The sequence below is a fragment of the Triticum aestivum genome, chromosome 7B (genome assembly GCF_018294505.1).
Source record: "Triticum aestivum cultivar Chinese Spring chromosome 7B, IWGSC CS RefSeq v2.1, whole genome shotgun sequence".
Taxonomy (NCBI): Eukaryota; Viridiplantae; Streptophyta; class Magnoliopsida; order Poales; family Poaceae; genus Triticum; species Triticum aestivum.
The window spans coordinates 523,255,538-523,280,612 of record NC_057813.1 but is presented as its reverse complement, the minus strand read 5'-3'; the positions used below and the strand labels follow the sequence as shown (position 1 = coordinate 523,280,612).

The following is a 25,075-nucleotide window of genomic DNA, read 5'->3' as shown; positions in this document are numbered from 1 at the left end:
CCGGAACCATTCGAGGTTCCGGTGCAGTGTCCGGCCCGGAGCCGGACTTGTTGCGGCCCCCGTCGTCTAGATCCATGGGGGTCTTTTCCCCCATGAGCCCAGCGCCTGGGATTTCGCCTTGCGGCGTCTCCAAAATTGTCTCCCCCTGCTCCGTATCCTCTGGGACAACACCTCGGTGTCATTCACGGGCCGGGGGGATGTGGTCGTCGGGAGCGAATAGTTGTTCATCTCCGACGGACTCAAAGACCCATCCGAGGAGGATACGCCTATATGGGCTTTGGACAGACTGTATGATCATGTTTAACATGTTAGAAATCAATAAAGTGAAGCATACCAGAAGATAGTATTCAGACACTTACGACTTTGCCCGGGGCTTGTCCCTGGGCAGCCACTCCTTGTCGCTGTAGGCGGCGGTGGTGGATTGGTCCGGAGGGAGGGTTCTTCCCTTCTTGGACTCTTCGGCCTCCCCGGATGGGGCGGCCTTCCTTTTCTTCTCCTCCCTAGTTGGGGGAGGGACTTCATCTTCCTCCTCCTCGTTTTTGTTGGAGGAGGGCGCCTCGACGTCTTGGGACGATGCGTCAGACACAGCCTTGTGTCGGAGACCTTTCCTGGTCCCCGTGGCCTTCTTCTTGGCCTTCTTCTCTGGCACCTTGTAAGGCGCCGGAACCAGCATCTCCGTCAGGAGAGCAGTTGCTGGATCTTCAGGTAGCGGAGCCGGACAGTTGATCCGCTCCACCGTCGCCACATATTCCTATTAAATTAGCATGGTGGCTTAGACTCCCCCCCCCCCGAATATACTGGGAAAAGCTCATCTCGAAAGATGGAAGGCTTACCGGATTGGCAGGGCGCTTTGCGCTGAGTCCACGGTCTTCGGCGAGGGGAGGGGGGACTTCAGACGCCTTGAACAACACCTTCCAGACGTCTTTGTGTGTCGTGTCGAAGAGCTCTTGCAGCATCTAGTGTTTGGCCGAATCGAACTCCCACATATTGAATGCCCGTCTTTGACACGGGAGGATCCGGTGGAAGAGCATGACCTGGACCACATTGACGAGCTTGATCTTCTTGCCCATCATATTCTTGATACAGTTCACGAGTCCGGTCAGCTCCGCAGGGGCACCCCAGGCCAAGCCTTTCTTTTCCCAGGAGGTAAGCCGCATGGGGATGCCGGATCAAAATTCGGGGGCCGCCGCCCAGTTGGCGTCGCATGCCTCGGTGATGTAGAACCACCTCGATTGCCACCCCTTCACGATCTCCACGAAGGAGCCTTCGAGCCAGGTGACATTTTGCATCTTGCCCACCATGGCGCCTCCGCACTCTGCTTGCTCACCACCCACTATCTTCGGCTTCACATTAAAGATCTTTAGCCACAGGCCAAAGTGGGGCTGGATGCGGAGGAAGGCCTCGCACACGACGATAAACGCCGAGATGTTGAGGATGAAATTTGGGGCCAGATCATGAAAATCTAGCCCGTAGTAGAACATGAGCCCGCGGACAAACGGGTGGAGGGGAAATCCCAGTCCACAGACGAAGTAAGGGAGAAATACAACCCTCTCGTGGGGTTTCGGAGTGGGTGTGACCTGCCCTTCGTCCGGGAGCCAGTGCACGATGTATGCGGCCAAGTATCCAGCCTCTCGAAGCTTCATAATGTCCTCCTCCGTAACAAAGGAGGCCATCCACTTGCCTCCCACTCCGGACATGATTGGAATGGCTTGACGGAGAAGGTGAGAACTTGGGCGCTGGAGCTCGAGAGTGCGAGAGCGGATGAGCAATGGAGGAAGAAAGCGTGGGTGAAAAAGGGGAATCCTTATCTCTTTATAAAGGCGGTAAAAACAATGTGCCTCCCCTCTTGCCCGTTAAAATCGCTTATTCCCCAAGCGCCATGGTTGATGGCATGGTTGGGTTACCCACGCCCGTATTGATGAGAATCCCACAATAAGGGGACACGATCTCTGCTTCGACAAGACGTGCCAATAAAACCGCCTCGCAATATGTGCAGTGGCTGGTCGTGAAAAATGGTTCAAATAATGACCGGGCCGTGGCGTGATGTCACTCTACCAAAAAGTTGTCAGCAGATTAGATTTGTGGAATACTGTTCTCTCTACGGTGGTATGTGGAATTTGTTTTGCAGAGTCGGACACGATTCTCGTGTTCAAAATCTTCTATGGAGTATTCGAAGGAGGAACCCGCCTTGCAATGCCGAAGACAATCTGCACGCCGGACTCATCATCATTGAAGCCTAGTTCAGGGGCTACTAAGGGAGTCCTAGATTAGGGGGTATCCGGACAGCCGGACTATATGCTTTGGCCGGACTGTTGGACTATGAAGATACAAGATTGAAGACTTCGTACCGTGTCCGGATGGGACTCTCCTTTGCGTGGAAGGCAAGCTTGGCGATTTCGATATGTAGATCTCCTTCTCTGTAACCGACTCTGTGTAACCCTAGCCCCCTCCGATTTCTATATAAACCGGAGGGTTTAGTCCGTAGGACAACAACAATCAGAATCATAGGCTAGCTTCTAGGGTTTAGCCTCTACGATCTCGTGGTAGATCAACTCTTGTAATACTCATATCATCAAGATCAATCAAGCAGAAAGTAGGGTATTACCTCCATCGAGAGGGCCTGAACCTGGGTAAACATCGTGTCCCCAGCCTCCTGTTACCATTAGCCTTAGACGCACAGTTCGGGACCCCCTACCCAAGATCCGCCGGTTTTGACACCAACAGAGGGTGCCCCCCCACCTTTCCTTTCTCCCATGAGGGGGATAGGCAGGAGGGGCTAGCCCTCCCCCTTTTCCTTCCCTAAGGCTGGCCAAACAAGGGAATAGGTGCACCATCCCCCTTGTGGGCTGGTATGTCCCCTCCTTTGGCCCATAAGGCCCATAACTTGCCGGGCGGGTGCCCGGAACCCCTTCCGGTGACCCGATTCCTTCCGGTACTTCCCAAAACACTTTCGATGTCCAAATACCATCGTCCTATATATCAATCTTTACCTATCGACCATTTCGTGATTCCTCGTCATGTCCGTGATCTCATCTGGGACTCCAAACAACATCCGCTCACCAAAACATATAACTCATATAACACTATATCGTCAACGAACATTAAGCGTGCGGACCCTACGGGTTCGAGAACTATGTATACATGACTGAGACACCTCTCTGGTCAATAACCAATAGCAGAACTTGGATGCCCATATTGGACCCTACATATTCTACGAAGATCTTTATCGGTCGAACCGTCATGACAACATACGTAATTCCCTTTGTCCATCGGTATGTTACTTGCCCGAGATTCCATTGTCGGTATCTTCATACCTAATTTAATCTAGTTACCGGCAAGTCTCTTTACTCGTTCCGTAATACATCACCTTGTGACTAACTCCTTAGTCATTTGCTTGCAAGCTTATGATGTGTATTATCGAGAGGGCCCAGAGATACCTCTCCAATACTCGGAGTGACAAATCCTAATCTCAATCTATGCCAACTCAACAAACACCTTCGGAGATACCTGTAGATAATCTTTATGATCACCCTGTTACGTTGTGATGTTTGATAGCACACAAGGTATTCCTTCGGTATCCAAGAGTTGCATAATCTCATAGTCGAAGTAATATGTATTTGACATGAAGAAAGCAATAGCAATAACTGAATGATCATTATGCTAAGCTAACAGATGGGTCTTGTCCATCACATCATTCTCCTAATGATGTGATCCCATTATCAAATGACAACACATGTCTATGTTTAGGAAACCTTAACCATCTTTGATCAACGAGCTGGTCTAGTAGAGGCTTACTAGGGACATGATATTTGTTTATGTATTCACACATGTATTTTAAGTTTCCGATCAATACAATTCTAGCATGAATAATAAACCTTTATCACGAATAAGGAAATATAATATAAAATAATAAATTTATTATTGCCTCTAGGGCATATTTCCTTCGGCCACTGCGTCAAGGAACTATATCAAAGATCAAGTCCTCGCTTCAGAAGTTATCGAGTGAGCCGAAAACAACCTCCAGTGTTATGGCGCCAGTGCATTGGGCCTCTGCATCGGGTATGACACCCTTGAACGTGCTATTACTGGGCTTGATTCATGACGAATCAATGCCCATCTTCCCGACCGTGTTCACATAGATCAGGTTCAGGCTGCTACCCCCGTCCATAAGGATGCGGGTTAAGTGGAACTCATCGACAATGGGATCGAGGACCAAAGCAGGCGACCTGCCGTGACGGATACATGTCGGTGGTCCTTTTTGTCAAAAGTGATCGGGCAAGCCGACCACGGGTTGAACTTCGGGGCTACATGCTCTAAGGCCTAGACGTCCCGAAGTGCATGTTTTCTGTTCCTTTTTGGGGATGTACATGACATAGATCATATTCACGTCCTTGACATTGGAGGAAAACTGCTTTTAGCCACTGTTGTTGGACCTGCGAGGTTCATCCTCGTCGTCGCTTTGGGAGTGGCCCTTTCTGGTCTCCTTGAATGCTGATTTGCCGGCTGTTTGAACACACAACAATTTTGATTAGTGTGGTTGGCGGGCTTATCCGAGGTGTCGTGAATCTGGCAAGGCCTGTGAAGTATTCTATCCAGAGCGCTAGGGTTGTCCTTGCTCCCTTTAAAGGGCCTCTTCTTGGGTCCGCTCCATGAGCGACTGAACCCTGCATTGACTGTTGGGTCCTCTACCATTGTGTTTATTTCGGCGCTTGTTTCTATTGCGCCTAGATTTTCCATTCCTGTCGTGTGCCTCCGAGGTACCAGAATCGCTCCTGTGGGAGCTATGAGCAAGTCAGCTATCCTCGCCGGCCATTAGAGAGGCGAGAGCCGCCATGGTTCTCGATTTCTGCCGCCCGAGCTGGCCATTAGAGAGGTGAGTTTCCCTCCATTCATCCCGGATGCTTTGCTTGAAGACTGCAATCGCCTCGGCGTCGGGACAATCAACTATCTGGTTCTTTTTAGTTAAGAACCGACTCTGAAATTTCTGAGTTGGTTGGCCTCTGGACTATGTGGCTAAGGTCAACGGCATTCAGGGCCGAACATATGTGTCCTGGAAGTTTGCCCTAAAGGCCTCCTCGAGCTTCTCCTAGCTTTCAATGAAATTTCTAGGGAGGTTGTGGAGCTAATGCCTTTCCGGTCCTTTGAGCTTAAGAGGTAAGTATTTTATGGCGTGGAGGTCATCACCTTGAGCTATGTGAATGTGGAGGAGGAAATCCTTGATCCAGACAGTCGGGTCGGACGTTCCGTCATATTGATCGATATTTATGGGTTTAAACCTTTCTCGAAACTGATGCTCCATGACTTCGTCTGGGAAGCACACTGGATGTGCGGGCCCTCGATATCGAGCTGTGTCTTGTCGGGCATTGGCCGTTGCCCTAGCCCGTAGCTGCTCCCGAGCTCTTTTCTGCTTGTCTAACCAAGCATCGTAGCCCTCTGAACCGGCTGGCGCACAATCCCGTGATTCGTAAATTGATCGGGAAGGGGCTTTATTGGCCTGTATTTTGTCGCGTAGATCGAAGGGCTCGGAGTGTTCGATGGAAGTCTTGCAAATTTTAAAAATAAAAGTGAGGATAAGAAAAAGAAAAGGTAAAAATCCGCAAAAAAAACCAAGAAGAACCCACGGATTTTATTAAGCGAGATGGTAGCAACTCTCGCTAAAGTTTTTTCCTGCCCCACGTCGCATTGGGCCGGCCCATTCATGCACGCATAGCAAGTAAAAATAGTAGAAGAAAGGGGAGAACCAAGAATCGATCCATGATGCCTAGGGAGATCGCGGGCCCTACTAGCCACTCCGCCCAGTTCCCATTCATTGAAAGTACTAGGGGCGCATCCTACTTGATGCAATTCGAGCCGGTTTTCTTCAGCTTTATTTCTGTTTTCTTTTATTTCTTTTATTTTTTCTTCTGATTTTTTTCATTATTTTTTGCATTTTGTTTGTTCATTTGTATTTCCTTTTTCCTTTTGTTTATTTTTTTGGTTTTCTTTGTTCTTTTAATTATTATTCTACATTTTTATAGGCCAACAACATTTTTCTAATCGATGTGTAACATTTTTCAGAAACAAATTAAATATTTTTGTGATACAACATCATCATTTTTTCTATACACACTTTAGTTTTTAAATGCTTGATAAAAAAATTCAAATACAATTTTTTTTGAATACTTGGTCAATATTTTCTCTATACTTTTTTAACATTTTGTTAGATGCTTGATTAACAGTTTTCATATGAAAAGATTGACATTTTTGGAATACATGGTCAATATTTTTTCTATACACATTTAACATTTTCCAAACGCTTGATTAACATTTTTCAAAATCTTGTTCAACATTTTTGAAATGCCCGACTAACATTTTTATATACATTATAAAAAAATGTAATCATTTTATAAGACATGATCAACATTTTTTCTATACACATTTAACATTTTTTATATGCTTGATTAACATTTTAAAATACTTGCTCAATATTTTCATCATTTTTAATATATGGTCAACATTATCTCTATACATATTTAATTTTTTCCAAATGCTTGATTCACATTTATCAAATACTTGTCCAACATTTTTATAAATATGATAAAAAAATCATCATTTTTTAACACATGATCAACACATTTTTCTATACACATTCGACATTTTTTCGAATGCTTGATTAACATTTTTTGAATACTTGTTCAACATTTTTCAATAATTGTTCAACAATTTTCAAATGAGCTTTGTAGATTTTTTTGTAATACATATATTTAGAATATTTTAAAATATAAACGAAAGTACAAAAATAAAGCAAAATACGAAAACAGAAAACAGGGAAAAACTGAAAAAAGAGGCTGTGGCCTGCCGGGCGCTTGGCGAGATATAGGGCGCCCACCGAATACCTCTTCATGTGGTTCTAAATAAAAAGAATATCTCTTCCTGTCGGGGCTGACAAGCATTCAAAGGGGAAAAAACTTGTACTATAATTGTTTCTAAAAATTATTCCTTTGTATACTTAGCAACTTCGCAAGTTACTCATCTACTTGTTCCTTTTCTTTTAACGAGAAAGCTATTCTCCTGCCGACTGGCAGTTAGCGACAGATACGTCTGATCGCTCCCATCTGCTTTTTTCCCTTTGATCTTTCTTTATGATCGCTCCCGCGCCCGCTCGCATTTTTTTCCTTCGATCTTTCTTTCTGATCCTGTCGCTCCTGCCCGCCCTTTTTTTCCTTCAGCCCTATTTTTTTTTCAGCGCTAAAAAATATATAATTGCTACATGTAGGATTCAAACCTAGCACCTGTTGTGTTTTTACACATCATCCTTACCATTACAACAACTAGTACTGGTTGTTCTCTATCAAAAGATAACGATGTATTTGTACCTTTTTACTACTATATGAGAAAAGAAATGAAAAAAAAAATCTTGTTCTTTTTCTTTGGATTTCTCCAATAACTCACTTACAATCATCATGATATCTAGTTTCATGAGTCTCAAGTTGATAACATCCTCTTAATTTTCGTGCGGGGGTGGGGGTGAGGGGGGAGTTGATGAAACGTCCACTCGATAACTTTTTGTGTGAACAACATGGTAACTCACACATCATAGACCTGATAACTCGCATATCACAGATCTGATAACTTAAACAACTTAGTCCTGATAACTTTGGCTTAGGGGTGGGTGTTGATGAAACATCCCCCGGAAACTTTTTGGTGTGAATAGCATGATAACTCATACATCGGAGACCTGATAACTTATGCAACCCGGTCTTGATAACTTTTTGGCCAATAGAGGTGATGAAATATATTCCGATAACTTTTATGTGAATATATGTATGTCATTTACAGCCCCGGCGTATTGAGGCCGCTTGAAGACCCCGCTCACCCGAAGTGATTTATAAAATTCTTCTTTCTATCACAGTAACTCACACGTCGCTAACCTGATAACTTATGTGCATAGGTCTTGGTAAATTTGGCGACCGGGTGGAGGGAGGCACGTTCATGAAATACCTCTTGGTTATTTTTTGTGCGAATAGCTTGATAACTCACACATCGCAGGCCTGATAATTTTGGGAGAAAAAGATGTTGGAAACAAATCTTGATGCTAGTAGTTTCCATATTGCAGTTTCGACTGTGTAGTTTTATAGCCTAAAAAATCATGATAAAGCCGATAATTAAACTCAAGACTTCAATATTGAGATCTTAACACACTAGCCAACTCACCCACTACTTGGCTCCTGACAAGTTCAAATAAAATACCACTTTTTTTACCATCTGAGGTGAACAAATTGTTAAAATATACCCCCGGTAGCTTTCTGTGTAAATAAGATGATAACTTATGTACAATTAACCTGATAACTTACATATAAACACATTGATAACTTTTCACCTTGGGCGAAAAGTTCTAGAAATATGCCCTGATAACCTAGTGCAAATAGCATGGTAATTTACGCACTAGACACCGGTAACTTACATACAACACATTTGATAACTCTTTACCCATGTGAAAAAACGTTACTGAAACATGTCTCCGTAACTTTTTGTTGTCGAAATATACCCCAGTGTGAAGTTACCACTACCCCATGCTAAAGTTATCGTGCTTCTCATCGTATAGTCATTAACCTTCTCATATTATAGTTATCAGGCTTATCATAGTATAGTTATCATGTTGCTCAAGTCATAGTTATCACGCTGGTCATGCCAAAGTTATCAAGCAAAAACAATTATTATCGCTGATACTGAAAAAAGAAAGGTTAAAATAACCTTGTTTATATTCAATAAACAACAACTAATGGTGGCTTAGTTGGTTATTGGGCTCAAACTCTAATGAATAGACCTGGGTTCAAGTCTCCTTTCCAGCACTTTTTTTTTTGCGAGAGGAAGCCGGGTTACGGTCGTGCGGATCTGTCGCTAACGACCAGTCGACTGGTCGTTAGCACAGTCCTTCTTTTAAACGCATTGCGGCATTCATAAACACTTTTCTTACTAGTAAATTGTACGTGCTTTGCACGCTATTTAAATATATATAAAAAGCATGGGAAAATACATTTGAATATGTATTATCTTTCCTAGAATCCTATCGAACAAGATCCAACTTGGTTCTTACCTTTATAAAATCCAGATTGTTCTAGACTCTGTTTATTAGAATATCAGATAAGCATGTGAATAGATGCTTCTAAAACACATGAGATGGTTGAGTTGGGGGTTCAATTAGAAGGCCACGTGGCAGAATCCTATAAGTTGAAAACTATATCCAACGGATGATAATGCTCGGATTTGCCTTCTCTTGACCGTTGGATGAACATATCCAACGATCAATATTTAAAGCTATTGACACACTATATAATGGTATAGATATGTGATGAAGTCATGAAGGCACGTCAAAGGTGCGAGTTGGACGACGAAGACTCGTGAGAAACATAAACACGTCCATGCCGCACCACAGGGACCACTGGCAGTTGTTCACAGCCGCACCTGTCCCCTTCAGAAAAGTCCAAGCCACCAACGAATACACACTACCCAAACTACCCCTACAGTCCTGTGGAGGTCGCCACAGCCCACGGTACTCTTTCGTCCACAAGTCGCACTCGCGCGTCCGGCAGCTCGTCAGGCCCACTCGATGACCACTGGGCCCTACGTCAGAGCATACTCTCGCTCCTCGTCGTAGAGGTGGACAGGGCAGCAGCAGCTGCTCAGGGCCCGGGAGCAGGTGAATATTCAGGCTTTGCGAGCTCCAAGTTCACGACGTACTCCAACTTTCTGTAGCTCTAGCAATTTTTGCGTCCAGCGGCTTGGTCGGGGCCCATACTGAACTGCTACCGGATTCAAGTCCCTTTCCAGTTGTTAGGACGTTTGCGGCGACGACCCTGGAGAGGCGCAGAATTACCAAGCAAGGGCTTTCTCTCGAGAAAACGCCGATGAGTGTCCCATGTTTGCAGGTGATGCATATGCGGAAGAAAGACATAAACAGGCTATAGAGCCCGAGTGTGTTCTACATCGTTTTGATCTATTATAATGAGCTATGCTGGCGGAGCTCATACACAGAAAAACAACGATCTACGCACCGAGTGTGGACTTAAATAGCTATGCATCCCACGACGAAGCAGAATATGAGTTGGGCATCTCATTTGGGACAAACCCTTCTACTCCAATGAAGAACACGTCGATGAGATGCCTTTAAGAATGAATTCTTGTATGATCTCGAACACAAAAAATTGGAACGCATGTAATGTTGGATTGTCCACTCAAAATAATCAACACACTTTTTATAGCAATAGAGAGAGGGCCTTGATCTTCGTGAGGTTTAAGCTCACACTACGTTTCTTACAAACTCAATGACAAAAGAATGTGTTTCAAAGAAAATTGGCAGCTCCAAACTTTATAGCCGAAAAGACCACCGTAGGATAGTATAAATTCTGTAGAATATGTTGTGATAATTCAAAGTCAAAATTATGTTCAATGTGCGTTGCAGCACTGCAAAAGTATGTTTAAGCTAACATGACAGTCTTTTTCCCAGGGGTGGATGCATGATCATGCTGGGCAAACCCTTTTTTTTTGTGATTTATATATCTTCCCCACTTTAGCATTTATCCTACGTGAGAGCATGCATCTCCAACGCTGAGTTCTAAAATGAACTCAATCTTTGTCCGCAGACACTGATGTGGGAGCCAACTATTCAATCATGTCCCATAAATGTCCATCTATACATGTGCATGTCATGGTTGAAGAGAGAGAGAGAGAGAGGGCATGCCCAACGTGTTGGTTTTTGATTGGCTAGACGTATGTCCGGACTCCCCTAAAGCCCTCAAGTTTGTTCATATATAGTTTAACGGAATTTAGACGTCTGGACTAGTTCGCGGATGTTTGAGGGATATCATTGGATGACAAAAGGCGTTTAGAGTCTCGCAAATGACATAATGTGCTACATAAAGGTCAGCGTTGAAGATTTCCTGACACTTCTAAGATAAAACTATTATACACGCCTAACACAAATGAGAGGGCGAGGGGCGAAGAAGGCCTAGTCATTATTCTGCTCAGGATGGCTCCGTGCTTCACAACTTCTATATCCATCTCAAAAAAAGATGGATATATCTTTACAACTCGGGTTTACATCCTAACCAGAAAAGAGAAGCAGCGCCGGTACATGGCTCGTGCAAAAGCGGACCAATCAGCACACAACTGCCACCGCCTTTCGGGCCGCACTGCTGCCATGCCCCATGCACACCCATGCACGGCGCATGTGCCGCCCCACATGCGTCCCGGAAAACCTCGGGGGCTAAAGTACAAAAGCGCGAATAAATAGCAGCAAAGCAAAGCCCCATTTTTAAACCTAGTTATATATTTTTCTCCTCGTCACATCGTCCTCTTTAACGTTCATATTTCCCACGCGGCCCATCTCTCCCAAGTCCGTCCGTCCGTCCGATCCCCCGCCGCAGCGAGCCGACCCCACCAGTCCAGCCCCCCTCGACCCCCGCCCCCGTCGCCGGCGCCCCGGAAAACCCCGCCCCCCCACGCCGCTTGCCGGACCTCGCGGCTCGCGGCGAGCATTTCGAGCTGCGGCTCGCCGGGGACCGCGCCGGATCCAGCGGGGCAGGCTCGGCGGTGCCGCGGGCTGCCGCTGCGGTCAGCGCAGATCCGTGCCTCTGCGCTGGGAATTTGAGGGTGTCGGCTCCCGGTTGGACTCGGCTTGAGTTGATTTCCGCGGGTTGGTGGAGGTAGGTTGGTGTGTGGGGAAGCTGGTGGGCGGCCGTGGTACATGAGAGCCAGAAGCCCGCGCCGCCGCTGCGTCTGTGGTTGGGGAGCTCTCGCGGCGCCATGATCGAGCAGTTCGTTAATTTCGTCATCCGCCCGCCACGGTAACCAACCGCCTTGCTGGCTTTTCTCACTGCTTTGCCAAGTTTCAGCTGCACTAGGTCGAACGTGCTACTTTTGACTTTTGTTGTCATAATATAATGATAGCTAGGTGCTTTAGATGGTCATACTTTGCCCTCTAAGTACGAGTTTACTGTGATTCCTCCATCAAGGCATTATCCAAGCTTGTGGAAAATTGCTGTAATTTTTGGCCTCTCATAGTAATGTTACCAATGCTCAAACTGTAAGCCCTAACTCGACAGCGTGTAAGTTCCGTGTTCAAAGTACAAAAGGTTAAGCAAGCGTAGGAGCCAAACCTTGTTGGTGAAGCCTTGCTATTGAGCATCGTCTACTAGTTTTCGAGGTGGACAAGTATCTCTTCTTAATCACAAGTTTTGCAGTGCCAAAGACGCAAAGTTAAACTGATCTTGAAGACTAAATGGTAGCTGCAACGAACTTTTGCATTCTTTTAACACGTGTGGTTTCAACTCAGCCGCGCTTCTCTTAAATTTAATTTATGCCTTTTCTTAAGACGCATGAAAGTGGAAGTCAATGCTCCCAGAACTTTGGTATTCATCAAGTGATATCCTCTGTTTGTGTGTGTGTGTGTGTACTGATGTCAGCTGGTTAACTGGATGTATATTTACAGTGCAGAGTACAACCCAGATCAGTATTTATGGGAGCCAGAGTTTACTCTGGCAGGAAGAAAGTACAAACGAATAGATTTGGAGGCAAGTAAGGGGAGCAGTTATTGAGGCTTTTTGCTGTGTACCATTTGCCAATGAAAAGACTTTATGCTGATTATCAACATTATTGTATATTGGACTTATTCTTGTACCTGTATGTTGTAGCAGCTTTCCAATGAAAGAAACCAGACCTTAAAATGCAGCCACTATGTTCCTGCCGTCATCCCAGAAAACACTGCCCTTCCATGTGTGATCTACTGCCATGGGAATAGGTACTCGCGGTTTCTCGCTCATGGGTTCTCTTTATCCTATACATGTTACATTCTACCATTTAACAATTAACACATAGTGATTTATCGGCATTAATCATGGCATCTGTTTCTTTTCACGTTTGGTGCATACCTTAATTAATCACCAATAATGCTGGCCAATTGATAGTTTCTTTAAACCTAATGCAGTGGGTGCAGAGCAGATGCAAACGAAGCTGCTGTCATACTTTTGCCTTCAAACATTACACTTTTTGCACTTGATTTCGCTGGATCAGGGCTATCAGGGGGAGAGTATGTCAGCCTTGGTTGGCACGAGGTGCATATTCATTATTAATTTCAAACAACATTTTCATAATTTAGTAATTGCACTGTTCTGAAAAAGGATACAACTATCAGAAACAGGATCTCAAGTCCGTGGTGTCCTTTTTGCGGAAGAATAAGGAAGTCTCTTGCATAGGTCTTTGGGGGCGTTCGATGGGTGCTGTTACAAGGTATTTTGGTTACAGTGTTTGCGCTTTCTACCATTTTGCAAATTTCAGTGTCCTATTTCTCTTGATGCTATATTGTCTTTTGTAAGTGTTCAGATATTACAACATAATAAATTTATGTACCTTAAGAGTTTCTCTGTATTATTGAAATATCCTGATATTTGGTAGTACTTTTGTCCACAAAATATCTTAAAGGTTTAGGTTTTAATGCGTGGAATTGTATTTTGATAGTTCATCACTTCTTTGTCCAAACTTTGATGCAGCCTGCTGTATGGAGCAGAAGACCCCTCAATTGCTGGCATGGTTTTGGACAGTGCTTTCTCTAACTTGTATGAGCTAATGCTAGAGCTTGTTGATGTTTACAAAATCAGAGTTCCTAAGTTCACGGTATGCTTATCTCCGCATAATATTTTTCTTCACTGTTATGATTGAGCTGATTTTAAGAGAGGTGCACTTTCTGTAGTTGATAAAACATAGACTTTGACGAAACATAGTTTACATGCTAATTGGTGATTTATTATGCATAAGTGTCATTGTAGCTGTGCTCAAACTATCTGCTGTATGTATACACAAAAAGTGTTGTATGTGCGAAAAGAAATGTACCGTGTTTACGTCCAGGAATAATACAAACCTTACAATGAAAATTTCCAATTCTAGAAGTCTTCCAGCACTCGTTGGTTTGGTTTGCATGGCCCTAGTGTATCCTATGCCATCTCTATTCTTAAATCTAAGTTGCCAGGGAAGCAAACTTCGAATAAGCTATAGATGAATTTGTGTACTAACTTACTTGCAGGCAATACATAACATGAACATTTTACTGCCGTTCACGTTCTATTTGTTTTCAGGTTAAGATGGCTGTACACTACATGCGCCGTGTCATTCAAAGAAGAGCTAAATTCGACATAATGGATCTTAATGTTGTTCAGGTTTGCCTTCTAAAATAGTATATTCTTCTTGCTAATAACTAATGAAAAGTGATAGGAAGTGTTTGTTCCCGTTGCAACAATATGATGTTCCATATCGGTAATAGTAATGTACTAATGTGCACTGGATATGACTATGCAAAAGAGTACAGTTAGAAAGGAATAGCTTAGCCTATTTATGCTCATATATCTCCAAAGGATTGTAATGCAAAAAGAATGTTTTGTTGTATACTCATTGCATGTCGAAGGTGGAATATATTGGGTTCTTGGGGGGAAAACGGCTACACTTTGCCACTGTTGACTCAATTCTAGCAGTTGTGTGAGTCGCAGCTTGAATATTGGGGGGATGCTTTGAGTGGTTTCCACACATGAAATATCTCTTCAGGCAAAATTCCACTGGAGACTGTTTTATGCAACTGGGTAATTCATATGTTATGAGCCTAGCAGTTAGACTCGTTTCCCAGCAGGTTTCTGTGGCAATGCCATGGTAACTTGGTCTCCCAAAGTCCATTGCAAGAAACACGTACCACGCATCTGCTGTTGGTACAATGCCTGTCTTGGACCCAAGATGACAACATTGAATTGGTTTCCACCTTTTTTGTATTGCTTGGTTTAAGAAACATGTAGATGTAGCTAAAATGCAGAGAAGTGCTAGCTTAAGTAATTCAACTGATCCTATGGACGGGAGCAGCAAGAATGTGGAAATATTTTGGACCAATGCTTACTGAATGAATACAACAACAACAACAACAACTGATCAATCAAAGAGAACTAAGAAAATTCATGTTCGAGTGTCATTTTCTGCAGCCGAAAGGTGTATGTTACTGGGTAGTTGACAATCAGCTCATGTACAGAGTTCATAAATTTACAAGAAGGAATGAAACCAATTCTTTATTCTTCACACTTCTGGTTGAGAGGTATCTGTCTAAGTGGACTATGAAGTAGTAGTACACAGAGGTCAAGATGATGCGGTGCAGATGCAGCTCGTAGAAGAAACTTATCCACCAGGAACCAAGGGCTAAAAGGCAAAAAGGAGGAAAAAATCACAAATGACCATTGTTTGGTAGTCTGTCACATGATGATACTTTATTATGGGAGTAGATGGAATGTCTTGAAGCAGCACATGCAAGGGGAGAATGGGCTATTGCAAAGGACTAAGAACTCTTAATGGCTGACACCACTTCTTTGAATAATTTTCAGAGGGTAGTGCCGGTCATTAATAGTTCTTTGTTATTACCTCTTCTATCTTGCATGTGCTGCTCTAAACTTCTGTTTTGAGAGTCTAAGTTACACGCATGCCATCATATTTATTATTCAAGTTCGAAAGGCCTGCATTTCACAGCAAAGTTGAACCATCATGTGATAGACTACCAAAGATGAGCCCTCTATGGTTTTTTCCTTTCTTCTTTTGCTTTTGCAGCTTTGTTACTTGGTGGATGAGTTTCTTTCGCAATCTGCCTCTAGATGTATCATTCCTTTTTATCATCGTTCTTCACCTTTTGTAGCTCCTAGTCTGGTAGGCTGGTTCCATAACTCTATGCACTAGTAGACAAGTGTGAAGCAACTACTTTATTTCCTTGCACGTTTCGTGAGCCCTGTCCATGTCTCAGTGAAGGTCGCAAACTGCCGACTGACATACACCTCTTGGATTTGCACTAAATACGCTAAAACAGACAAATATATAACCTTTTGTTAGGCTTTTCTCAGTGTTCCTTACAATGTTTGGTTTGTCTTCTTCGATTGGGTAGACTGTTGTATTTTTCACATCTTTTACCAAAACACTTCTACTTTCTTGATGTTCTCATCGATAGGATCAGTTGTCTTATTTAACCAAGCACTTAATTGCATCCATAGTACAGCTACACCGTTACATGCTTCTTCAACCAAAAAATAGCAGCAAGAAAAAATATGCATAAGTGCTAACCTGTCTGATGCTGTCCTCTTGGGTGCAAGACAAGAGCCATCTACTGGCTTTCCTTGTTATCCTTTTCATCTTCTTTTCTATCGCACTCGTAAAATTTTGAATGTTTTCATTTTTGTTTGGAATGGACTCTTGTGTAACCAACGCCCTAGAAATCTTGTGATAATTGATTAGCTTAGGATACATATGGCTGTTAGAAGTTCATTAGATACTATGAATATGGGTTTTCATTTAGCAAAGAATCCACGTCGAACGTTTATCATGGAAGGTTGTGACTCTGTATCACACATAATTATTGTGAATATATGGGAGACAAGTGAAATAGCTTCTCAGTGGCAGTACCTGTTGAACTAATCACGAATGTATTAGTTAGTTACATGCAGAACGCCGTCACCTGCTTAAGACTGTCAAAATCAATTAGCTAGTTGCATTGGAAAACCGTCCCTAGATTCAGGCAATGATTGGGCGTGGGAACCTCTTCAAGTTACAGCTCCGACACAATTGCTAGTCTACTAGTTCCTACGATGGTGAAGTGAACCCATTTTCACCCAATATATACCTGCCAACCTTAGTTAGAGATGGCATAGTTTTTTTTTTTTGACGTGGAGATGGCATAGTTGTCTTAGCTGTGATCACTGACGTTAAGCACTAGGAGTACTCTTTCAGTTTTATTCGTAACATTCTTTTTACATAGAATTAGTTGACTCATTGTGATTTCTTGTTATACTGAATTAGTTTTATTTGTTTATTACCACCTTTTTCTGGATGCGTGACAAGCTTTACCCTTTTTCTTCACCAGTTTGCCCCCAAGACGTTTATTCCGGCATTATTTGGACATGCATCGAGTGACGTGTTTATTCAGTCCCATCACACTGATCGTATTCATCAGGCGTATGCGGTATCATGCTTGCTTTACATTGGCTGATCAAAAGTAATAATTTGTGGTGATCGATCCTACTGGGCATATTTTATTCATGTATTTGTATGTCTCTGCAGGGTGATAAAAATTTAATCAAATTTGATGGCGATCACAACTCCGCTAGGCCCCAGTTTTATTATGATTCTGTTTCAATATTCTTCTATAATGTTCTGAATCCACCTCAATTTCCGTCTGCATGCTCAAATAAGCTAGAGAAGTACTATAACCGTGGGGCTGGAACTAATGAGGTAATTTTTCTCTTCACTCCTATTAAATCCTACATCAGACCTTCTGCTTGCTGTTATGGGAACCCTGAAACCTTCCCAAGGAAATTACCTGTCAATTAACTTGACTTTTTCAGAGCTTACTGTATGAGATCATAAATGGTCTAAGGGCTGCTGGTACTGATGCAGGAAGTTCATCCGCAGCTGCAGCTAGTTTCACTAATGGTGCGGCCCAGTCCCCTTAGTAGCTGCTGGTACTCACGAGTTACCTCTTGCTGTTCACTCACTCTTATTTCATTGTTTCAGCCACAAAATCAGTAGTTGAATTGCTGACGGAGAGGGTAAATCAACTGTCCGTTAAAAATGATAGTGACTTGGTAAGTTGACCAGACCATCAGTGGTAGATTAGCCTCATCAGTGGTAGATTAGCCTCTTGCACCAGAAATCTGAGGTCATATATCCTCATTTGAATGCAGGATTTCCTTTTGGACGAAAATCATAACCTCACTGAAATGGAAGAGAACACTGCAGAGTCTCATACACAGGTAAAATTTGACGAGGCTTTGTTTTATTTCAAGCTGGTTGATTGTTTTGCCACTGTTAAATGCAGCACTGCACTCTATAAAAAATCTATCACTACATATGACATGATGCAGCCTGCCCATCTCTGTGATACTAAATTTCTTGTGTCACTATACAAGGATGATGACAAATTTCATTGGTTTCCTACATTTAGGCTACTTTCTGAGAAATGATCTTGTAATCTTACTGACGAGAGGTTATATTCCATTTTAGGATAAGGCGAGCAGGCAAAATGAGGAGTGCTGCTCATACACAAGTTCAAACCGAGAGAGCTGGGGAAGATGTTCTTCCTTAGGGGCAGCGAGTGATGCATCATCCTCCGGCGAGCGTCCTAGGGTTTCTGATCATAAGCATAAGGTACATGTATTTTTCAATTTACATGTCTTTCAGACACACATAATTGCTGTAAACTAAATATCAAAGAGGCACATCATAATATATACTTATATGCCAACTTGACAAGGGTTTTACTGGCATACAGATTTTCTTTACAACCCTTTAAGGGAAAGCTTGTTATGATCGGCTCAATACTAAGTTGGCAATATTTTATAGAGTATTGACAATATTTTATTCCCAAGAGACAAGTTCTCATAGTTCAGATCTCCTCATTTGTTCCCAAACTGCAGAGCATGACACTAAGAGCTCTGGCGACGCCGTTGAGACGGATACGAAGGAAACCACTCACCATACCAAAGGAGAGGAAGAACAGGTCTCTATGGAAGAGGCTAAACCAGGAGAGGCATGATATGGGGGAGAGCTTAACCCAGCGTTTCAGGCTGTGCCTCCAGGGCCAGGCTCAGCACAAGAGAACAAAGTCGTCTTGACAACTGTGAATACTCAGTTTAACCCAGACAAAACTGCTAGGAACACGATGATTCACCGACGAAATGCGCCTTGATTCTGACCTCTGGGCGCCAACCCTGCTGCATACTCACCACTGAATCTGTGAAGCCGGCCACGTAACTGTCTGCCTTTGTTCCTCAGATTTTTCCACGTTGCTCTTGTAGATCCTGAGTTTGTAGAATTGTAGTGTGACCCCTCCTGGTGTGGGGAAGGAACCGTGCATATCAACAGATCAGTAGGTTTTCGAGTTTAAATTGTATTGTTACACAACACGTCATTTGTTTGTTGTTTGGGAACCTTATTACTTCGTGCTATCTGGTTAAGGGGCAGATTGCCCATGAACCGTAACAAGCCTCTTGCTTGAACCGTCTGGTGCCTGGTGTAAAGTCGCCTTCAGGCGAAGCAACCATCGGAGACGAAAGTTTGATCTATTCCGTTCTTGTTCGTGTAAGTGATGAGACATTTCTATTGTTAGAACATGATGGATGGGAGTGTTGTAGCTGTGATGACAGAATGACACCATTCTGTTGTCAGAACATGATGACAGTGCTAACTATGAAAGTTCCTCTTAATTTTATCAGTTTTGCTAGAACTCATCTAGATGAAATATAATTTGGTCTCATTCATCTTTTATAGTCATTGGATGTGATGCTATAAGATGCGTGTGTACTGATGTGGATTGTATTTGTTCTTGTTTTTAAAGTGAATGAGACCAAATTATTTCTCATCTAGATGAGTTCTAGGTACTCCCTAATTTTATGGCTATAGGGCTATGTCAATCAAAAGTCTGAGAAAATCTAGGCAGCCTAGCAAGCTCATAAGCAACCATATTTGCTTCTCCGTAGTACTACAATGCAACCATATATGAGCTCAAGAGGAATTGTTGGTATTTTACTGACTGCCGAACGGACGCTAAGTTGTTGGTTGGCTCCATCGGTCCACGGAAGTTTAGTGAGTGGAAAGTTGGAACCAAAGGAGGGTTGACCTCGCAACCCACGACGAGAAACGGGTGACAGCTACCAAAGGTTCCATTTCTAAACGGGAAGTCAAGCTGTTCCATCGATTCCAAGTTCCACCTCGCAGCAGCATCTCGATCCAGCCCACCCTGCTAACCTGTCCACGCACCACCCAGCTACCAATGACACTAGCATAGCATAACATAGGCGCATCCTGATCTCCCTCACCCCCGGCGAACCAGCTCCATCAACCAAAAATGGCGCCACCACCACCCAAGAATCCTATCTTGTCCACATACCACCTCCGCTTCCTCCTCCTTGCGTCTGCCGCCACCTTCTCCGCCGCCTTTTCCTCCCACTCCTACTCCTCCGCCTCCCCCTCCCTGGCACCCGCTGTTTCCTCCCACTCCTACTCCTCCGCCTGCCCCTCTCTGCCACCCGCTGCCGACCGCCACACCGACGCCGACGACGCCCTTTCACTCACCCGCTCATTCCAGATAGAGAACGGCCACTTCTCCGCCGCCACGGACAGCCTCTTCTCCGTCGACGGTCACCTCCACGGCAGCTATCGCTCCTTCTCCCTTTACCCCCGCCATGTCCTGCGCACCACCGACCCGACTCTCGTCCACCTCATCGCCGTCATCATCCTCATCGGCCCCCGGAGCGGTGATTACGCCGTCGTCGAGGCCGCCGAGTCCGTCTCCTTCGACCTCGACGGTTACTACTCCTTCGCCTCGCTCCAACTCTGCATGGCAGGGGCGGGGGCAGAGCGCGCTGCCAACGGCCGTCCAAAGTACTACGAGGCCGTCGCCCTCAGCCTCCGCATCCCTAGCCCTTTCAGCCTCACCGATCCCTTCGTGACCGGCAGCCTAGATGGATCCTCCGACTTCGAGCCCATCCAGCTGCTCGCGTACGCGGACGGCCACGGCCACGACTACAAGTACCGCGAGCGCTCCCCTTGCGACCCACCGGTGCAGCTAGCCAGGGGCTCGCTCCGGGCGCTCGGCGGCAGCTACGCGTGCGCCTACTTGAAAGAGCGGCTCGTGACCTCGTACAGGCTGCTGGATCACGAGGGCGGCTCCCCGGCCAAGCTTCCCTGGATGCACGTCAGCCAGATGCAGTGCAACGAGGACGGCGCCCTGCGCGCCTACATGGTGGTCTCCAACGACACCGGGTCCGTGAGGCGTGAGCACCGTCAGTTCTACCACCTCCTGGCCGATGAGGAGGCGCTCGTGGCCGACGGGCACTGGGACCCGGCTCAGGACATGTTCTGCCTTAGAGCGTGCTGGGTGGCGCCGTCAACCCTGGCGGTGCGCGAGTGCGGGATCGGGATGAGCTTCTGGTTTCCGGCCACATGGACGGTCCATGAGCGGAGCGTCGTGGCCGGCGTGCTCTGGAACTCGACTCAGGGGAGGACCAGCAGCCTCGACGCCGGAGCAATCTCAGGTGTGATGTCGGCCTTCAGCATGGACGACCACAGAAGAAACATCTCCGACGTGCAGTACAAGTACAACGACACGATGCTTGAGGTGGCCAAGAAACACTATCTGAAGATCAGCAAGGAGGAGAAGATCAAGGGGTCCTTCCCAGTCCCGGGTAAACATACCACTTACCATGACTTGAGCCTCCGGTTCTGGATGTTCGGGGCGAACATTAACGCGGTTACCGTGAGGGGGGACGCCTACCCAGTCACGATCGGCTCGGTGATGACAGGAGAGGAAATGCTCATGACCACCCAGGTCGACACGAAGCACCTGCACGATCCGCTGAACGTCAGCTACGACATACACTATTATGCTCCACTGGGCAATTCCTACTCGTATAGTAGCCAGAAGGAAGAGCGAAGAATCTCGGCCGAGGGCGTTTACGATCCCAAGAAGGGCGTCCTGTGCATGGTCGGCTGCGAACAGCGCGACGGCTCCATGGACTGTCAGATGCTGATCACCGTGCAGTTCACCTCCCTGGAGGACAGGGCGGGGGGACTCGGTGGCGGCGGCGGAGCAATCAGCAGCCTCAGGGACAGGTCCGACCGTCTTTTCTTCGAGAGGAAAAACATCACTCTGTACGGGATGTACGCAGAACAAGTGCCCGAGGCGATATCGAGGATGGACTTGGAGAGCATCATGGTGGTGGCCTCCGTGACGCTGTCCTGCGTCTTCACCGCCCTGCAGATCCTCCACGTCAAGAAGAACCCCGAGGCCGCTGCGGCAACGTCCATCACCATGCTCACCATCCTCACCTTGGGGCACCTCACCCCTCTCGTGCTCAATTTTGAGGTCATTTTCCCTAGCAGGAGGAGCCAGTACGACCTGTACTCCACGGACGGGTCACTTGAGCTGAATCAAGTGATGATGAAGGTGCCTACGCTGATCGCCTTCGTGCTGCAGCTACGCCTTCTTCAGCTGGTGGTGGCTGGCCATCTGAGCTCGGCCAACCAGAGTGAACCAGCGACCTCCGTGTCAGAGAAGACCGTGCTGCAGATATGCCTGCCACTGTACCTACTCGGAGGAGTCCTGGCCACGGTCGTCCACATGATCAATGTCCGCTCCGAGGAGAAGTCACTGGTTGTTCGCATCGGCGGAGAGGCGGCCACGCTCTGGGACGAGCTCTTGTCGTATGCAGGGCTGGTACTAGACGGCTTCCTGCTCCCTCAGGTCATCCTGAACGCGTCCTTGTCAAGCTCCAGAGTTCGAGCGATTTCGCCGTGGTTTTACATGGGGGGCACCATGATCCGCGTGGTGCCTCACGTGTATGATGTGGTCAGAATGCAGATCTACGCGCCGAGTATGAGGCCCTCTGACATATACGCGAGCCCTGGCGGCGACCTCTTTGGTGTAGCGTGGGATGTACTTATATTCTGTGGAGCGGCGTTGTTGGCATCGCTCTTGTTCTTGCAGCAACGGCTTGGATCCAGCACCTTATCGCTTCCTTGGCAGAGGAGATCGGGCGGATGTGAGATGGTCTCTCACATCTAACTCAAGTATGTATTAGCTTGTGGCAGACGGGAAAACAATGTACCAGAGTAAAGAGGAAACCAAACTGCAACTGTTTCCTTCTTTTCATGCAAAAAATCTCCAACATGCATGATCAATGTCGTGAGCACCATTTCTTATCAGATGGCTACAAGTATGCTCACACCTTTTCCATGACCATGATTGTACTCTGATGGCACTCAAATGACACCCTAGTCTGTACTGAAATTTGTTGTCCAAGCATTTTGCAGGATGTATATGCTCTTTAGCAAATGAAACACAATCACTAGAAAGCCTTGTCCCATCTGCATATAATTTTGGGTTCCCCGTTCCAACGGAATGCCCTGCCCCTGCACATTCTTATATTGCCAAATGATTTAAGGGCAGTGTGACTGTGTGAGGCCCTGCGGTTGCACACTGCAAGCGACTCCCAGAGAGGTGTTGATCGGGTGCTGAAGATTGTGGAGAACGCAAAACCTGAGCTCAGAAAGGACATCAAATCAGTAACGATGCTAGCTCTTTGGGAGGTTTGGATGCATCGAAACAACTGCACTTTCAGAAACATGGAGGCCTCTGTTCAAGATGTTTTGCAAGCGATAAGACGGGGCATCGACCTTTGGCGACAGGCAGGTGCAACATGCCTGCTGCACCTATTCACCCTACCACCAGAAGGGATCGGCTGAAGCGCCTGCTCTGTCCTTTTTCCCCTCTCGTAGTTGTAGCTTTTCCAATTTTCTCTATTTTCTGATCTTAGGGTAGACTTGTGAGAGTAAGATATTGAGCACCGCAAGTGCTAGAGCTTGTATTCCTCAACTCATATAGGTACATGTTACAGCAACAAGTGGGAGTAGTGCGCGATGTGCGCGTACAGGGAAAGACCGAGTCATGGTGGACTGGGTCAGCTAGGGCCTGACATGCGTTGACACCCCGCCGCAGCTAGAGCATCCGGCGGCTGGATGGATAAGCTGGACCTGAACTCCTCGAACGCAGAAGTAGGCAGGCCCTTCGTCATGACATCAACAAACTGTTGCGATGTGGGGATGTGAAGCACACGGAGCTCGCCGAGAGCCACCTTCTCTCGAACGAAGTGGATGTCGAGCTCTATATGCTTGGTTCGTCGATGGTGCACCGGGTTAGCCACCATGTACACACTCGAAATATTGTCGCAGTAGACCATGGTCGCTTTGGGTAGCAAGACATGGAGCTCGCCAAGGAGCTGGCGGAGCCATCAGCATTCTGCGATGACGTTGGCGACAACGCAATACTCGGCCTCGACGCTTGACCGAGACACTGTGGGCTGGCGCTTCGATGACCAGGAGATGAGTGCGTCACCGAGGAAGACGATGTAGCCCGATGTCGACCGACGCGTGTCCGGGCAGCCCACCCAGTCTGTATCGGAGTAGGCGAGAAGATCTAGCGTTGGCGAGCAATGAAGATGGAGACCATGAGCCGTAGTGCCGCGCAAGTACCGAAGTATGCGCTTCACCGGCGCGAGGCGCTGATCGCGCGGAGCGTGCATGTGCAGACACGCTTGTTGAACATCATACGCGAGGTCGGGGCGAGTCATAGTCATGTACTGCAGTGCGCCGACGATGCTCCGATACTCAGAAGGATCGGCGATTGGGGCGCCATCGGAGCTGGAGAGCTTGGAGCGTGTATCCACAGGTGTCGAGGCTAGGCGGCAACCAGTCATGTTGGCGCGATCAAGCAGATCCTCCGCGTACTTGCTCTGGGACAGGAAGAAGCCACTGGCGCTGTGCGTGACGTTGATCCCGAGGAAGTAGTGGAGCAGGCCGAGATCTTTCATGGAAAACTCGACGAAGAGGTGCTGTTGAAGACTATGCAGGAGCGAGCTCGAGGACGATGTCGTCGACATAGAGAAGCAGGTACGCCATGCCGCCGTCGCGGTGATAGATGAACAACGACGGATCAGACCGGGCCGCCACAAACCCGATGGTGCGCAGGAAGTTGGTGAAGCAGTCAAACCAGGCGCGCAGGGCCTGCCTGAGCCCATACAAGGACTTGTCGAGGAGGCAGACGTGGTTGGGGTGCGCGTCGTCGACGAAGCCGACCGGTTGCTGACAGTAGACACGCTCCGTGAGCTGGCCTTGGAGAAAGGCATTGTTGACATCCATCTGGTGCACATGCCACTCGCATGAAGCAGCAATGGTGAGGACGACGCAAATGGTGGCAGACTTGACGACGGGGCGGAACGTTTCATCGAAGTCGACGCTGGGGCGCTGGGAAAAGCCATGCACATGTAGAAGTGCATGCTCTAGCCAATGCAATTAAAAGACCGATCTGATGGAAGAGACTAGACAGCATATTATACGTCAACACTCCCCTCACGTGTGGCTCTCTCAGGCCTAAATGTGGACCGAAAGTGGACTATAATTTAATTGCGTCAGCCGGGTCTTAAACTCAAGACCTCTTGGCTCTGATACCATGTAGACTTGTGAGAGAAAGAGATTG

At 46.3% G+C, this 25,075-nt stretch overlaps 2 protein-coding genes across 3 annotated transcripts; both read left to right on the top strand.

Moving 5' to 3' along the window:
* Positions 1-11,335: 11,335 nt before the first annotated feature.
* Positions 11,336-18,976, top strand: LOC123156895 (uncharacterized). Of its 2 annotated transcripts, none has more exons than XM_044575088.1 (14): positions 11,336-11,825; positions 12,470-12,551; positions 12,672-12,778; positions 12,965-13,091; positions 13,172-13,266; positions 13,527-13,650; positions 14,109-14,189; positions 16,907-17,005; positions 17,104-17,274; positions 17,388-17,475; positions 17,557-17,627; positions 17,727-17,795; positions 18,046-18,189; positions 18,459-18,976. In XM_044575088.1, exons 1-14 carry the CDS (start codon positions 11,785-11,787, stop codon positions 18,654-18,656), a joined length of 1,497 nt encoding a protein of 498 aa, XP_044431023.1. In that variant the 5' UTR covers positions 11,336-11,784; the 3' UTR covers positions 18,657-18,976. The 2 variants fall into 2 exon arrangements, with proteins under 2 accessions (XP_044431023.1, XP_044431024.1); XM_044575089.1 differs by having other exon boundaries at positions 11,337-11,825; positions 12,675-12,778.
* A 905-nt stretch (positions 18,977-19,881) lies between these two features.
* On the top strand, positions 19,882-22,723 carry LOC123162783 (uncharacterized). The gene has a single exon (XM_044580547.1). The coding sequence runs from the start codon at positions 19,889-19,891 to the stop codon at positions 22,604-22,606; it is 2,718 nt and encodes a 905-aa protein (XP_044436482.1). The 5' UTR covers positions 19,882-19,888; the 3' UTR covers positions 22,607-22,723.
* Positions 22,724-25,075: the final 2,352 nt, after the last annotated feature.

Coding starts and splice junctions, on each gene's coding strand:
- LOC123156895 (XM_044575088.1), top strand. CDS start 11,785: ATGATCGAGCAGTTCGTTAATTTCGTCATCCGCCCGCCACG. Junction 13,651..14,108: donor TCAGAGTTCCTAAGTTCACG/GTATGCTTATCT, acceptor ATTTGTTTTCAG/GTTAAGATGGCTGTACACTA. Junction 17,275..17,387: donor GTGGGGCTGGAACTAATGAG/GTAATTTTTCTC, acceptor TGACTTTTTCAG/AGCTTACTGTATGAGATCAT.
- LOC123162783 (XM_044580547.1), top strand. CDS start 19,889: ATGGCGCCACCACCACCCAAGAATCCTATCTTGTCCACATACCACCTC.